General features: G+C 46.5%; 1 protein-coding gene across 6 annotated transcripts in view; it reads left to right on the forward strand.

The window, feature by feature from the left end:
- CARMIL1 (capping protein regulator and myosin 1 linker 1) overlaps positions 1-17,291 on the forward strand; it is a 315,620-nt gene that overhangs the window by 120,843 nt on the left and 177,486 nt on the right. For all 6 annotated transcript variants that reach the window (XM_047732884.1, XM_047732885.1, XM_047732890.1 and 3 more), the window contains 2 exons: positions 2,837-2,896; positions 11,953-12,074. In XM_047732884.1, the coding sequence (XP_047588840.1) occupies positions 2,837-2,896; positions 11,953-12,074 (182 nt within the window). The remainder of the gene's footprint in view (positions 1-2,836; positions 2,897-11,952; positions 12,075-17,291) is intronic.

Genomic DNA, 17,291 nt, shown 5'->3' on the forward strand with positions numbered 1-17,291 from the left:
CCAGGCTGGTTTTCATGTGCCACAGCACACCTTGGCTGAGAAGCAAGACCTGTGTCGATGACACCAATTTCCTGGGGAAATAATTATACTCAGAAGAGTACTATACAGTAGGTGCTAATTATGTCATAAATGTCTTCTCTTTTTTTGGGCAGTGATAGAACACTTTTTCTTTGGTATTTATGTTAAATGTATCACACATGCAGTCAGATGTACAAAATAGAAATGTCCATCTCTGTGATGAACCCACAAAATAAATACTTTTGCAGTCATGCCCAGTGAAGAAATAGAAATTTGCTCTCGCCTCCGAAGGCCCCAGCTCAGCTTTGCAGGCAGGAGTGGGTAATTACCAGATCAGGCACGGACCCACAGAGAAGCTAGGTTGAAGAATCTCCCCCCGCCTTCTTCCTGGACTTCCCTTTCGGCTCCTTGTTTCCTTGACAAACTTGAGAGCCTCGCCAAATGTCTCCATGCTTTCCTGCTCCCTGACACTTTGCTTCTCTCAGTGACAGCCCCGGGTGCCATGGAAACGTCTTAATTGACCTCCAACTAACCTCCCTTGGCCAGATTGATCACAGGGTACCGTGCCATGCCGCATGGTACGGACTCATGCCAGCTGGTTTTCGTAGCTGCTGGGCGGTGAGAGCACCGGCCTGTTCACACCTGCTCCCACCAGTTGAATGAGTGCCCACTGAGGTTCAGTTGTTTGTTTCCAAACCTATTCATAGCAGCTGTCACGACAGCAGTACATTTATTTAATTAAAGGTATTTCACATAGCAGTGAAATAGGCTGCAAAGAGTATCTGTGCAATACTAAGTATTGGTAAAGGTGAATTATGGAAAAAGAAATTACTGTCTTGTTAAGGACCAGACAGTTGTTAAAGGCTGAGGTGGTGGGGAGCATAATAATTCAGTAAAATTATACCCTCAAGTTGCTTTGCAAGTGTCTTCAAATTCTCCATTGTGTTTATTATTATTTATTTTTAAAGATTTATTTATTTGAGAGAGAGAGGGAGTGGTGGGACATGGAAGAGCAGAGGCAAAGGGAGAGGGAGAGAATCACAGGCAGACTCCCCACTGAGCACAGAGCCCAACGTGGGGCTCGATCCCATGACCCCGAGATCATGACCCGAGCTGAGATCAAGAGTTGGGCACTCAGGGGCACCTGGGTGGCTCAGTGGGTTAAAGCCTCTGCCTTCGGCTCAGGTCATGATCCCAGGGTCCTGGGATCGAGTCCCGCATCGGGCTCTCTGCTCAGCGGGGAGCATGCTTCCTCTTCTCTTTCTCTGCCTGCCTCTCTGCCTACTTGTGAGCTGTCAAATAAATAAATAAATAAATAAATCTTATTTAAAAAAAAAAAAAAAGAGTTGGGCACTCAACTGACTGAGGCACCTGGGCACCCCCTCACTCCATTTTGGAAAGACTTGAATTGGATGGCAGGTGCCCTACATTTGCGGGTGTGGCCCCCAGAGGAAATACATTTGCCAGGCTAGCCAGTGGGCTCTACTCAAAGAGGAAATGTGGTCACTCTATCAAAGGCTAGCCACTGAAATGATGTTTACAAGTTTTGCTTTGAACTAACTGAGGTAGATATGGACACTTTTTAGAAAATGATTTCCTGCTTGAGGTGACTTTTCAAAACCCAGCCAAGCATCAGTCTTGACAATAATGGTAGGTAAGAAGACTTCTACTCGAATAGAATGTTTAAAATGAGCCTCCAGTGCCACATTTGACTCTGGGAGGACAAGAGAGTTATGTCCTCCTTCTTTCCAGTTCCAGTCCTGGCACATACTAGGCCTTCCACATGCGTCTGTGGGTTGACTAAGTGAATAATGAAAGAATAACTTCTCTACCTCTGGCCCTCAGCGCTAGACATCAAGATAGTTAGCTGGAGATTCAGGGGTTCTCCGTTGTAAGGTTTATCCTACCAAATGCATAGGGTACAGCATAGCACCCAGGGGCACAACTAAGGGTCTTGTGGGTTTGGTTCCCTCGAAGGTACTTTTCCCCTTACCTTTCTAGTTTGAGGGCGAAGAGTTCAAATAAACTGATCTAACTCAGTCTCCTCTAACAGGTGTGCTGGGATTGTTTGCTGTAGTCAGATGAAAGACTGCAAAATTGGGGGAAAGATTAGTGGCTGTTGTCCAGGAAAAATAGGAAAAGGGTGGGACTGGAGCTATTTTGAAGGGGAAAAAAATGCTGATTATAGGAGAAGAGAGAAAGGATCACTTATTCAAATGGGAAGGAATTAAATCATTTATCTGCCCACAGAGATAAAATTTTTATATAACTGTGTGTTTCATTTAACCACAGTTTAAAATTTCTATATGTTGTATTTTTCTAAATCCATTCAAAATAGGCATTTTTTTTAAAAAAAAGATGGAGAAGGAATGACAATGATTCCAGTAAGTGACCAGAGTGTCACCCAAAGAGGTAAGGGTTTAGAGAGAAGGGAAAACCAACATCGTCATCTTGATGGGACTTTCTGGAGCAAAATTTTGAAATAGGAGAGCATTCACTTCATACACATTCATCTCTCAATGAAGAAATACTAGAGTAGATGTGTAAAAACTTTCCATTGAGCTTGTCCTTTGATGAAATTTAAAAAGTCAGACTTCTAGCTTCCTTTCAGCCCTTTAGTAAAGTGAAGAATACTTTTTCTGAAAGACGATAATCAAGGTCCTATCTTCATGCAGGAATGGAGACGGTAAGCCCGCCTGCCTTCCAAAGACACCCAGAACCTTGTTTGGCTCTCAGACTGTTTGTAATTGTAGCATTTTCACCGTGAAGTCTAGGTTTTGCCACCCTCATTCATTACAGGTTTTTATTTCAATTGCAGCTCGAGTTAACCTTCAGCTACCTGGAGATTCATGGTGTCATGTGCTCCAAGTCCGCTCAGGTGCGTGCCAACAGCAGCAGCTTGTGTGTCCCGACGGTGTGGCCCTAACCTCTCTTGGGTTTCTGAAACTGGGAAACTCCTGTCTGGTTTCACTGTTGAAAGTCTCTGAGATAATGTAGGAAAACCAGATTAGGGAAAATGAAGTTTCTGAATGAGAGACTGAACAGGGGGCTGCGTGGGTCGGGGCTGGCAATGTGTTGTTCTCAGAAGGTAAACATAGTCTGCGGAACTCAGTCTGAGAAGGACCAGTGAGCTCTTATGTGAGCTGGGGATGTAAACGTGAGATTTTGTACAACAAGGTTTAGTGTTAAAATCTTGTAGCTATTTTTTTTTTTTTAAAGATTTTATTTATTTATTTGACAGAGAGAGATCACAAGCAGGCAGAGAGGCAGGTAGAGAGAGAGGAGGAAGCAGGCTCCCTGCTGAGCAGAGAGCCCGATGCGGGGCTCGATCCCAGGACCCTGAGATCATGACCCGAGCCGAAGACAGCGGCTTAACCCACTGAGCCACCCAGGCGCCCCGAAATCTTGTAGCTATTATACAACAGTATCTAATAAGGTCTTTCTGGGAATATAGTGATGCATGAAATTTTTTTGGTATTAATAAAATGTGGATTTTTTTTAAGATTTATTTATTATTTTAGAGAGAGAGAGAAAGCTCATGGTGGGAAGATACAGAGGGAGAGGTAGAGAGAGACTCTCATGCAGATTCCCTATTGAGAACAGAGCCTGATAACGGGCCTTGAGGTAGGGCTCCACGTGGGGCTCGATCTCAGGACCCTGGGTTCATGACCTGAGCCATAATCAAGAGTTGGATGCTTAACCACCTGAGCCACCCAGGTGTCCCTAAGATGCAGATTTTTGAAAACAGCTTTATTGAGCGATAATAAAATATGCCACAAGCTGAAGTGTACGGTGTGGTTAAGCTTTGACATATGTGTACTATGAAACAATTATCACAGTCGAGATACCAGATTTAGTCCTCTTCACACAGTCTCCTCATATCGGCCAGTCAGCACTCCCTCTTGCTCTCCTCACCTGTGGGCGTCAGCTCCCTCCAGCTGGAGATGAGTCCGATACTTTATTGCCTACCTTCTTTCATCGGAATAATTGTTTTGGGATCGATTTATTTTGTTGCATCTCTCAGTAGTTCCTTTTTATTGTTGAGTAGTGTTCCACTGTGTTCTGTTCTGTCCCATTGTGTCCTGCTGCGTCCCGCTGTGTCCCCTCGTGTTCTGTTGTATTCCACTGTGGGCTGTACCACAGCTGCCTTATTATCCCTTCACCCAGTGGGGGACAGTTGGGTTGTTTATGTTGTTGGCCAAGACCAGCAAAGCTGCTATGAAGCTTTATGTACAAATCTTTGATTGGACAGAGGCTTTCATTTCCCATAGGTAGATATCTCAGAATGGAATGGCTGAAGTGTATGGTGGATGCTTGTTTAACTTTTTAAGAAGTTGCTGAACTGTTTTCCAAAGTAATTATACCATTGGACGTTGCCACAAACAAACAGTGCATGGGGGGTCCTGGTTCCTCCACATTCTCCTGATACTGGCATGGTCATTGTGTTTAATTTTAGCTGTTCTGAAAAGTGTGTGATGCTTTCTCATTGTAGTTTTAATTTGCATTTTTCCAATGACTAAAGATGTTGAGTGGAGCGCCTGGGTGGCTCAGTTGTTAAGCGTCTGCCTTCTGCTCAGATCATGATTCCAGGATCCTGGAATCCAGCCCCCCCACCTCCTCGTCAGGCTCCCTGCTGGGCGGGAAGCCTGCTTCTCCCCACCCCCCCAAATCCAACTTGTGTTCACTCTCTCGCTGTGTCTCTCTGTTAAATAAATAAATCAAATCTTCAAAAAAAAAGAAAAAGATATTGAGTATCTTTTTATCTGCTTGTCTGCCATCACCTATGTGCCTTTTTCAAGAGCTGTTTAAAATGTTTTGTCATTTTTAAAATTGAGTTGTTTTGTTATTGTTTTAAGAATTCTTTGTATATTCTGAATACAAATCCCTTTTTGGATACATGATTTACACGTATGTTTTTCCTTAGTCTGCAGCCTGTCATTTCATGTTCTTTGCAGTGCTTTTCAAAGGGCACAAGTTTTAAATTTTGATGATGCCCAATTTGTCTTTATATATATATTTTTATGGATCATGCTGGTGTCATGTTGAGTAAATCTTTGCTCAACCCAGGGTCACAGAATGTTCTATATCTTTTGGGAGTATCACAGCTTTACGTTATACATTTAGCTCTATGATCCACTTTGGAGGAGTTTCTGTATATAAAGCAATGTGGGGGGTTCTTTTTGGGGTGTGTGTGTGTGTGTGTGTGTGTTTTCTTTTGCATGTGTGTGGCTTATCCACCTGTTTGAAACACTGTTGTTTCCACACTGAACTGGCTTCCACTTTTGCTGGCGATCAGTTGTTCCTGTAAGTGTTGGTCCGTTTCTGGACTGAATCTTGTCCCTGTGGTCTGTTTGTCTTTATGCAACTACCACACTGTCCTGATCACTGTAACTTTATAGTAAGACTCGAGATCAGATAGTGTTAGTCTTCCAGCTTTGTTCTTCTTTCTCACAGTTGTTCAGTGGTTCTGGGTCCTTTGCAATTCCATAAGAATTTTAGACTCAGCTCAGTTTCTACGGAGAAGGCTGTTGAGATCTTCGTTGGTATTGGATTGAATCTATAAGCCAGTTTGGGGAGAATTGACATCTTCACAGTATGGAGTCCTTGACCCAAGAAAGCTGTGTATTTCTACACTGTTTAGGTCTTCTTCAGTGTGTCTCTACGGCGTTTTGTTGTAGCTTTCAGTGTACAGGCCTTACACATCTTCCGTCAGATTTATTCCCAAGCATCCTGTATGTCGTGATGCTGTTGTAAACGGTGTTGTTTTATTTATTTTTTTTTTTCAGATTTTATTTATTTATTTGACAGAGAGAGATCACAAGTAGACAGAGAGGCAGGCAGAGAGAGAGAGAGAGAGAGGGAAGCAGGCTCCCTGCTGAGCAGAGAGCCCGATGTGGGACTCGATCCCAGGACCCTGAGATCATGACCTGAGCCGAAGGCAGCGGCTTAACCCACTGAGCCACCCAGGCGCCCAACGGTGTTGTTTTAAATGCCAGTTCTTAATGATTCTTGCCAGTATAGATACATGGTGGACTTTTGCATATTAAACTTGTATCCTGACAAGTGGTTGTGCTCTCCTCTTAGTACGAGTAGCTTTTAAAAACGAAATTTCATCATTTTCTACATGGACAATGGTGTCGTTTGTGTATAAAGACAGTTACCCTTCTTCCCTTTTCAGTATTGATCCGTTTTATTTCTTTTTCTGCCTTACTGCTGTTGGGTCTCTGAGGTTCCTGAATGTCTTGCCGGCTGCGCCCGGAATTCCGTGCTGTGACTTCTCTTTACGCAGGCTGCTTTCCGGGGTTCTGTTTGCCCGGAGTATCCACGTGAGCTGATGGCATGTGCCCTTATGAACAAAGAGTGGGCTTGCTTACTCTTTACTGTGAAAACAGATTACCCAGGTTCCAGGGTTACTTTCGCTTGGTGCTCATGCCCTCTGCTGTGCCATGAATAGTCAAGTCCTTTCCGTGTGATCCAGGACTCTGCTGTGTACTGCGGGCGTCCACGAAACAGCGACGGGCTAACTTGTTCACTTCTAGGTGCGGTAAAGTCCCATCTCAGCGCCTGGGCACTGTCTTCACTAACACCTCCAGATCAGTGCTGAGTAGAGGCACTGGGAGCAAACATCCTTGTTCTCTCCCTCATCTCGGAGGGAGAGTGCCGTTCTCTTTCCACTACGAGTGACGTTAGCTGGAGGTTTTTCATTGATGCCCTTTATCTGGTTGAGGAATTTCTCTTCTATGCCAAGTTGGCTGGGAGTTTTTTATTCAGGAATTAGTTTGTTTTGTCACAGGTTTTTTTCTCTAATGTGGACTTGTTTTCTTTTTAGTTTGTTAATAAGGTGAATTATATTGATTGACTTTCAGGTATTAATTCAACCTTTTGTTCCTGGGATTAGCCCTACTTGGTCATGACGTATTATCCAGTTTGTATATTGTTGGATTCTAGTCAAAAGTCTGTGAAGGATCTTTGCATCTATGTTAATGACAGTTACTGACTGTACTTTTTTCTTTATTTTTTTTAAACGATGTTATTTATTTATTTGACAGACAGAGATCACAAGTAGGCAGAAAGGCAGGCAGAGAGAGAGGAGGAAGCAGGCTCCCCTGAGCAGAGAGCCCAGTGAGGGGCTCGATCCCAGGACCCTGGGATCATGATCTGAGCTGAAGGCAGAGGCTTAACCCACTGAGCCACCCAGGCGCCCCTGTACTTTCCTCTTTAAAAAAAGTCTTTGTCACATTCTGTGTTAGAGTGATCATATAATCAATCCTTCCTTTTTGATTTTTTAGAAAAATTTAGAATAACCAACTCTTTAAATGTGTGGTTGAATTGACCAGTGATGCCATCAGGGCCTGGAGTTTCTTCTTCGGGAAGGTTTTTAACGAAAAATTCTATTTCTTTAATAGATATGGATGCATTTATATGTTTCTTCTTGAGTGAGCTGTGCTAGTTTGTGTCTTTTAAGAAATTTACCCGTTTTGGGGCACCTGGGTGGCTCAGTGGGTTAAGACACTGCCTTCGGCTCAGGTCATGATCTCAGGGTCCTGGGATCGAGCCCCACATCAGGCTCTCTGCTCAGCGGGGAGCCTGCTTCCCCCTGCCTCTCTGCCTACTTGTGATCTCTCTTTCTCTCTCTCTGTCAAATAAATAAATAAAATCTTTAAAAAAAAAAAGAAAAAAAAAGAAATTTACCTGTTTCATCTCAGTTGTCAGATTTACTGATGCAACGTTGTTCATAGTATCCCCTTGTTACGCTTTCAGTATCTGTAGAACGTCACTCCTCTTACTGATCCGTTAGTTCTTCTCCCTGCCCTCCTGCTTACCAGTCTGATTAGACGTTTATCAAGTCTGTTGATCTTCTCCAAGAACTCGTTTTGGTTTCATTGAATTTCTCTATTGATTTTATTGGTTTTGCTTCCTATTTCTTCGATTCTTGCTCTGATCTTTATTGTTTCCTTCATTCTACTTTTCGTTTTTTAAAACTATGAAGAGAATGTGTGTTTGTGTCTGCACACGTGCGTGTGTGTGTAGTCTGTTGATGACTTTCTTAAAACTTGTCAGAACTGTCATTTTACGTTGATCGAGGTTAACATACAAATCCTTGGAACTTTTCCATAGTTCATCTGAGAGCAGTGTTTATCCTGTGTGTTTAGCATTCTTTAGACACTGAAGTTTGGAAGAAAAATTACAGCACCATATGTTTGCCCAAATGGCAGACATATGCAGGAGTGAATGATTACTCATGAATGATGACATAACCAGGGCCTTCTTAACGGTCTTCATTCTGGGATGTTTATGTTTACGATGTCAGGGTTGTGATCAAGCAAAAGGGCACTACTGAGATGCTAATGCCAAGGTTATATTCAAAGTATGATTTGGCTGTGGGGTTTAATTATGAGAGAGGATGTTGGTACAGCGAGACTGGTTTCCCCGTGTGGCTGCTGGTGCTGGTCTGGTCTAGGGACACTGTAGTCCCGTCCCTTCTGTCTGACTGGCATTCAGAGGAGCTCAGGCGGTATCAGGCCCATGGGGCTGTTGGCCTGGTGAAAACAGGAAGAGGGGTCTATATAGCGTTGCCTCAGCTTAGTGTGGACCTTGGGGATGAAGGGACAGTGGGATGGTGGGGCCTCTTCCACAGAGGGGCCTGTGATGCTGGGCGCTTCACAGCACTCAAATTCTGACGTTTCAAAAGTTTCTGTGGTGCTGTTTAGAAACACTGATACCTCAGCAGTACCCTTGCCCCATCACACCCCCGCACACACGCACATGCACACAGCGGGTAGGACTCAGTGTGTCTGGGGCAGGCATTTGAGTCTTGTATTCTAGAGGTTGAGAAATAGTAACCTGGGTAACCGGGACCTTTGATGTGTGGTTTCTCCAATATTCTCTAACATGAAATCCTAAAGATGATAGTATCTGCCTGTGGCACTCACAATTCCCCCTTGATGGAGACGTGCTTTTTTTTTTTTTTAAGATTTTATTTATTTGTCAGAGAGAGAGAGAGTACACAAACAGGGAGAGCAGCAGGCAGAGGGAGAAACAGGCTCTGTGCTGAGCAGGGAACCCCATCTGGGGCTCGATCCCAGGACTCCGGGATCATGACCTGAGCCGAAGGCAGATGCTTAACCCACTGAGCCACCCAGGCGTCCCATCCCCATTCGCTTCTAATGTTCTCTGGGATTGATTCACTTTTAATCACTATTTAATTAGAGCTTTGTCAACTCAGATCACATGCCTGGGACCCTCACACTTCCTCGTGTGTGAGTGAGAGAGGTGCGTTGTGTTACTGAGTTGGTGAAATGTGACATTTACTGCTGCTCTCTTTCCTCCTCCCTGTGGGAATGTGAGAGACCTTTATCTTATTTTCCAAATCTCGTTGCCGTGCCACTTTTTGGCATCCAGGTTCTGTGGAAATTCTGTTGCCTGTTTGTGGTCAGTACAGTGAGACCAACCATTGTATGGTTTTATAGTTACAGAATTTTTGGACAATTTCTTGTACAACCAGAACACCTATTTTTTTTTAATTATAAGGTTAATTGTTTGCTGTGTCATAGGATGATTTTGGCAAACCCATGGCTATTTCTGCTAGAAGAATGAAAAAAGACTTGACAGATCTGTTGGCTGACATTTATTTAGAAGTGCTCGTGTGTAGCCAGGTTGTTTTACCTTAAAGAAAGGAGGCAGGGTAGGGTTGGAAATTTGAATCTTACATAAGATACTGCTGATGATTATTTTATTTTTATTATTGTAGATTTTATTTAATTCAATTATTATTATTTTATTTAAATAAGATACTGCTGATTATTGTCTTAAATGCGTACTGGAGGTCATGGGCTCTGTCCTGCTAGGTGGCAAAGCCAGAATTGGTGCATGCATTTGGTTTTTCAGCAGCCGCAATAGGAGGGACAGAGGCATATGAGAAGGAGTTCTTTGTCGTGGCGGAAGGTTTGCTGTAGAGTGTCCCCCGGATCTCTCTGTGGCAATCTTTCTATCAGCCTGAGGTGGTGACATATTCTCCGGGGCTGTGAGCTGCCTTTGTGTCAGCTTGAATCTGAAGGCCTCCTTTCTTCCCCTTCACCTGTCACCTTTTTTTCTTCCCTGTCATTCTATTCAATCCTGTGCAATTAAGGATGATTAGGTGTTAAGATGAAGCAGAATTAGAATAAGCTAATTACTAATTGCTCACACCCAAACCGTGAACGGAATAGATAGATGCAGTAGATGGGAGGAAAGTGCAAGTGCCCCGTAGTTAAAATATAATTACTCACGGTGGGAATGTTGGGGGTGGGGCTCGGGGCACCGACCCAGTGGCCACGTCCCAGAGCATCTGGCTTCTTTAAAACACACATACGCACAGATGCGGGCACATGGGACCTCGCAGCCTAGCTGTAAGAGCCTCTTTAATTTGCTGAAGGTACTTCGTTGGGACGTCCTGGGGTTGAACAGTAAATAAACTCCCATTCTTGCTGCCTTTTGGGGGAGAAATATTCTTTGGGCCACCTTCTAGAAGAACAGACCAGTGCATGGAAATTGGGATTGAAAAAAAAATTTTTTTTAATATGGAGAGCCAACTAACTGACACAGAGGTGATAGGTATTGAGAGAGACCTCTGGGGTGCTCGTGGGTCATTTAAGTCTTTATCTTTGATCTCATCATTTTGCCAAATAAATTGCATTCCTTTTCCTTTTTAAATTTTTTAAAAGATTTTATTTATTTATTTGAGAGGTAGAGAGCGCAAGCAGGGGGAGCAGCAGGCAGAGGGAGGAGCAGGCTCCCTGCTTAGCAGGAAGCCTGATTGCGGGACTCTGATCCCAGGACCCTGGGATCATGACCTGAGCCGAAGGCAGACACTTAACCAAATGAGCCACCCAGGTGCCCACATTACTTTTCCTTTTACTGTTAACACTTTGAAAGACAGATGATTATTTTTAATTTAGCTAATTTTAGGACAGCCTAAAACAAATCTAAAATCTGCTTTGTTAACCTAATTGGCTAGTTGCACCCTAAGTGTAGTACTCCCCCATCATGTTTTTGTACAAGTTACATACAGGCAGGGAGTAAATATGTGAGGCTATTTTGATGCAGTGAAAATCCAAAGGGATTGCATTTAACATGAATATTTTTGAGATCCAAGATAATGTGTGTGTGTTTTTTTAAGTGATGTTTGTTCTTTTTATTTGAAATGTGTCCATAAACAACCAGCTGCCCTTTGCGACCTGCCCCTTTTCTCAGGTTGATTTATGCTTATTTACAGTACAAGCTCTGTGACCTCAGTGTCAACATTTTTGGTGGCAAGCTTTGGACATTTCCCAGCATTTAATTGGAATGATTCTTTGCCTAGCCCTGAACATGATGACCTTGCTCCTGTCATATAATCCTTTCCAAGAAGTCTCTCTTTTTAGAAAAGTCTTTATATGTTTTATAAGCATTTGATTTTTGTTACCAGACGAAAGGTTTTAACACTTCATTGAAACATCTCACAGGGGGTCTTGGTTTTAGAATATGTCCCCCCACCCCAGATAAAAGGTTAAGATGAGATTGCCCTTGGCTACTTGCTGAAGGAGGTATGCTTACTTTTTCTGGAGAGTAGGGATCTAACAGACTTGGTAAGACCACACACCTCAGGACCAAACCTTGGTAAAAAGGAGACTATCCTGTCTCCATCACACAGCCAGGGTGGGTGGTTCGGGGAGGGGTGGTCCTGTGGGAATCTTGCCTTGTTTCAGTTTCTGGATGTTTCCGACAACTGTTCCACCCTCTCCCCAAACAGTGCCTCAGCTCTTAACTAAGGTTGTTATTTTAAGGGGAGTACTTCTTGAAAAGCTGGTATTGCGTTGGTATAGGTCAGCACGAGTATATCATTTAGGTGACTTCAACCCGAGGATTCAAGTCACTGTGCTGAGTACTAAGCAGCGTCCAACCCGGCTCTTGCAGATGGTGGTGGAGACGGAGAAGTACAGCGTCACCATGAAGATGGCGTCGCCCGAGGACGTGAGCGACGTGCTGGCCCACATCGGCACCTGCCTGCGGAGGATATTTCCCGGCCTGTCCCCAGTGTGAGTGCGCGGGGGAAGGGCGAGCAGAGCGAGAACGGCTCCTCAGGGCCGTGAACGAGAGGGCGCCTTCCGCTCATGCGCCCTTCTCTCAAACATTCGACAGCAGACCCTCCCTCGGGCCCTTGTGTCTGACATCTAGGGTTTGGCCATCCTTTCACCTCTGCCCCCAGGCCTGAAGCAGAAACCTTTTTGACCCAACTTGAGACGTACCCTAGTGGGACCAGGGGCTCACTGCTTTGCAGAAATGCATCGGGGAGAGTACTCATGGGAGCCAGAGGCTTCCTTTTCCTTGTCTTTTTTTGCCTCTTAGTTTTCTGAAACACGCGTTAGGAATATGAGTGAATTGTGTCTGTGCATGCCCTCCTGTTTCTTTGCTAAGTGCTTTTCATTGGGATTCTGCGCTTGGGTAACCGAGTTTGTCCTTCGGGAGGGTGTGGGTCATTGGGAGGGGGTTGGATGGGCAGAGGTAAAAGGCAGAGAGATGCGCTGTCAGAAAGCTTCCTAAATTAATAGTCCCTAGTGAAAATACCTTCCCGCTGGAAGGAGATGGTGCAGAGTCTAAAAATCCCTCTCCCGGGGTTTGCCCTGTGCACAGAGGCCACGAAGCCTCACAGGGACACATGAAGATGGTGAGCCTTGCTGGGTGGGAGCCGGAAGGACATTTCAGGGACTTGCCCTTCGGGGAGCGTGTTCCTTATGATGCTCTGCCTTGAATTAAGAGGCAAAGCGGAAAAACCTAGCTTTGTGTCCATGAGCTTTTTGGGCGCTTGTAGGTGGCTCGGTGGGGATGGGGCTTCCTCGCGGTCTCTGGCTTTCTGAGACCTGCTGGGTTCTTCTGACAGCCCTGCGCAGGGCTCTCTCTTTTCTCCACCTCCTGCCAGCACGGGGGGCTGGCCTGTGCCTTCTGGCTGTTCACCCAGGGCTTCCTCCTCTCTGCGGCCTGGGGCTCCTCGCACTTCTCTGAGTGTCTGACTAGTTGGTTGCAGAGGGAGCAGAGTGTCCCGTGGCCTCATTCCATGGCACGGAGGGGATGAGGGAGGCTGCTGCCCAGTTCTTGCCTGCCTGGAATTTCCAGGTACGAAGCCTTAAAGGCAAGCTCCTGCAGTGTGCAACCCTACACACATGCGTGTGTGTGCATGAGAGGTGCGAGTGCAGGGATGCGGAACAAAGTGAGGCATGCTGAGTGGTGAGTGGGGAAATACCCAGAAGGAGAACGTTCTTAAAGCCACCAGAGGACTATCTGGGGTGATCGCGAGTCAGCAGTTACTACAGCCTGTCCTCCCTTAAAGGACATTTACTAACATGACTTTGTACATGAGCTTCCTTGTAACGCCCTCGCTCTCATCCCAAATCAGCACCGATGAGATCAGAAGATTATTACACTCAGCCTTATTTAGCAAGGCCTCATATGACCCTCAGAGCAACATGCAGAATCACTACTTTCTTTAAAATACAGTTTTATTTGCCTAACATTCTAGGAGTTTGGAGGGAATTGCCAGTTTGGGGCTTGAATGTTCCCATTTTTCTTCCCAGAGGATATGGTCTAAGGAAAGTGTCGGCACTCTTCTCTTCCATTTAACTTCTTGTTGAAAGGTTTGGGCAGCAAATATGAACCAAACATTGAATAATGAGCTCCATTTCCAGGGAGGCCTTCGCTGAGTGTATGTTAGTTTCTGAATCCAGAGCCTCCACCTGAGCCCTTCTGTGTTCTGGCTGCACAAGGACATCCCTAGGCACCTGACACGCGGTGCATCCCAGTGACTCAACAGGTTCCCCTCCAAACCTGCCTGTGTGTGACACTGCATCTCAGTGGCTCGTCAGTGCACAGTCTCTCGTTCAGTCACACAGTCAGACCCTTTCCGTGCCTGTCTGCTGGTCTGCCCCTCGTCTGGCTTCTCCTCTCCACTGCCATGGTTCAGAGGGTCTCAGTCTCCTAGGGCAGCATCGTCTTTGCTGCTGTCTCAGTCTCCCGTCCTCGTCCTCGCAACAGGACTTCCGCATGGCGACCGGAATTACGCAGCTGCGTTGATGCCTCGTAGGCTGGCACGGCTGACCACTGCTGTCTGGACCCGTGATGCAGCCTGTCCTCGAGCGCATCAGCCTCTCCTGTCCTCGGTGCTTTCGTACAGGCTGCTAATCCAGACACACTCCCACTCTGAAAGACCCAGCCCGGTGTCTGAAGAGCTTCTTATTTATTTATTTATTTATTTATTTATTTATTTGACAGACAGAGATCACAAGTAGGCAGAGAGGCAGGCAGAGAGAGAGAGGAAAAGGCAGGCTCCCTGCCGAGCAGAGAGCCCGATGTGGGGCTCAATCCCAGGACCCTGGGATCATGACCCGAGCCGAAGGCAGAGGTTTTAACCCACTGAGCCACCCAGACGCCCCTATTTATTTATTTATTTATTTATTTGACAGACAGAGATCACAAGTAGGCAGAGAGGCAGGCAGAGAGAGAGAGGAGAAGGCAGGCTCCCTGCCGAGCAGAGAGCCCGATGTGGGGCTCGATCCCAGGACCCTGGGATCATGACTGAAGAGCTTCTTTATTCATGTTTCCATAGAACTTTCTGAGCATGTCCTATGCTAGCACGTTTCTCAGGGTACAGTCCTTTCTTGATACACTTAAACCATCAATATTTATTGAGTTTCTACTGTAGATGGCACCGTGCTAAGTGTTGGGGTCCACGGCCCATGTGGAGTTTACACTGGGAACTTGCGTTGCTTGCATGGGGAAGCAGACCCCCAGAAAGAGAAATCAGTGAAGTAAGCGTGAACTTGACTATGCCTTCCCCTACAGGGCTATGAGAAGGAATAAAATTCTGTCTGCCAGGGCCTCCCTGTGGCCATGATCCTTTGAACAGACCCCACAGGAGAGAAGGAGCCAGAAGAGGGCAGAGAACATTTCCTTCTCAGGCCTCTGCTTATGCTGTCTCGCCTGCCTGGACCAGGGTTGAAGTCTTGGAGGGGCTGAGAGAGAACCAGGGCGGCTGGAGTATGGGAATGAGGAGAATGCAGGTGGCAGGCGGTGACTGGCCTGAGAGGAGGCTGGAAGCTGGTGTAGGCCAGTGGGGCAGGGGACATAGATCCTCGTGGGAAAGAGCGTGCAGGTCAGCACTAGCTCACTAGGAAGCCCCTGCCAGTTGCAAGTAGGGATGTGACCTGATTCATGATGCGATTTACAAATATTACTTTTGCCACTGGGGAGAGCAGAGTGGGAAGGGGAAGGGCAGGAGGGGAGAGCCGGTTAGAACACGGGTGGGGAGCCAGGGGAGGGAGGGCTGTGGCTGTGACATTAGAGACAAGGATGGGAGGTGGAAGGTGGAAGATATATTCTGGGTCCAGGGCTGGCTGGTGGATTTGGTACATGAGTGACAGAGTTAAGGAAAGGGAGGACCAAGGATCGCTCCTAGGCTTCTGGTTTAATAACTCAATGACTCATGCTACCTTGCAGGGAGGTGGAGAGGGCCGAGGGTAGGTGTGGGGGCAAGTTTTATTTGGGGGGAGAAACACCAAGCATTCTGTATCTGGTGTGCTAAGCTCGAGATCTAGGACATGGGGGGATGTCAGATCAGCAGGTATATATGTGATATGTGGGGTTGGGGCTTAGGGGAAAGGCCCGGGTCTGGAGACGTCACAAATGTAGACGTCATTAGTGTAGAGTCTTGCTTGCACGACCATTTGGAGATCATCCAGGGAGAGAAGGTCTCTTGAGAATGATGACAAGTGTAAGAGGAAGAGCCACGAAGGGAGTCAGACAGGATTCCCAGGGAAAACCAGGGCCTGGGAGGAGCCTCTGAAGCAGGGAGGGGGTGGCCGCCAAACGACTGGGCTTGGAGCAAGCCCAGGGCCGAGGGCTGCCCGGGAAACCGGGCGTGGTGAAGCATAGCCCCAGGGTCCGTGGTGGGGAGAGGCAGCCACCGCGCTGCTGGAATGGGCTCCGAAGGGAGGAGGTCGATGTGGCACCTGCGGCAAACTTGGTAGAGACGTTCAGCTGTGAAGGGGACTGAGAGGTGGGAAGTAACGAAAGAGGTCCGATTTTTGTTCGCATGCGGAATGGGAGATAGTAAAGCACATGGCTGTGGCGGGGGGATGCTCTGGTAGAGAGAGATTGTTGCTGGAGATCACGGTGATAAATCCACAATGTCTTTGAGAAGGGATTGAGCCTTGAAGCCTTGAGCAAAGGCTGTGTTTTCTATTCATCTGAAATCCCTAGTCCTTGGCACATACCAGATGCTCAATGAGGTTCCTCATGTTTACCGTGTGCCCAGTGCACCATCAGGCGGTGTGACGCGGGAGCCAATGGAACTTGGAAGACCGTAGCCCGGCCTCGCAACCACGGGCGCGTGGGCCAAGGGGACACAAAGCCAATGAGTGGGTGACAGGGCCATCGGAGGAGGTGGACAGGTGTGGCTGGCTGAGCGGATCCCCACCTGAGAAGCGGAGAGAGGACTCAGGCTGGGCGGGGGCAGCGGGGAGGGTGGGGAAGGCAGCAGCAGTCCAGATGAAGCCACCCACCCAAGAAGGGAAGCTGTGATTTAGAACTTGTCCTGGCAGAGAATTTAAATAACGTAAACATACTTGACTTTTACTCACTTTCCTACCCACCCTGCACAGTTAGCTTGTCCAAATAAACCTGTACTATTTTGTGACTTGCACGTTCCGCCTTTCCTCTGGAAGTTCCTTAGGTTGTATTATGTGATTTTAGCAGGGGAAATACATAATGACATTGGTGCTGGTTATCGACCAGGGAGGGGGGAGAGGTAGGCCTTCAGATCCTTTCCTCTCCATCCCTCGTGTTGCCTCAGGTTAAGGCGGTCCGCAAGGGAAATATTTCCTTGATGTAGATATTGGAGAACATGTCCCCAGTCGTGTCACACATCCCACTCATAGTAAGTTGGAGAATAGGAAACTATATTTGATATAATACCGTATGTTGACTAACTGGAATTAAAACAAAAATGTGAAAAAGAAACCATATTTGGAATCTTCAGCCTGGTTTGAGTCATTTGTCTCATCAGATACATTACCTGGGCCTGTGATGGTCGCCTCGGTCCCCTGCCCTCATCTCCTCTCTTGCTGAGGGCTGCCAGGGCCGGGTGGAAAGGGAAGCATCTGATGAGTGGATGTCAGGAACCGGGACAATCCAGGGGACACACACGGCCAGGGCAAGTCTCAGCTCAGATGATCGGTTCTTGGATAGTCCAAATTTGACTGCCT

The sequence above is a fragment of the Lutra lutra genome, chromosome 6 (genome assembly GCF_902655055.1).
Source record: "Lutra lutra chromosome 6, mLutLut1.2, whole genome shotgun sequence".
Taxonomy (NCBI): Eukaryota; Metazoa; Chordata; class Mammalia; order Carnivora; family Mustelidae; genus Lutra; species Lutra lutra.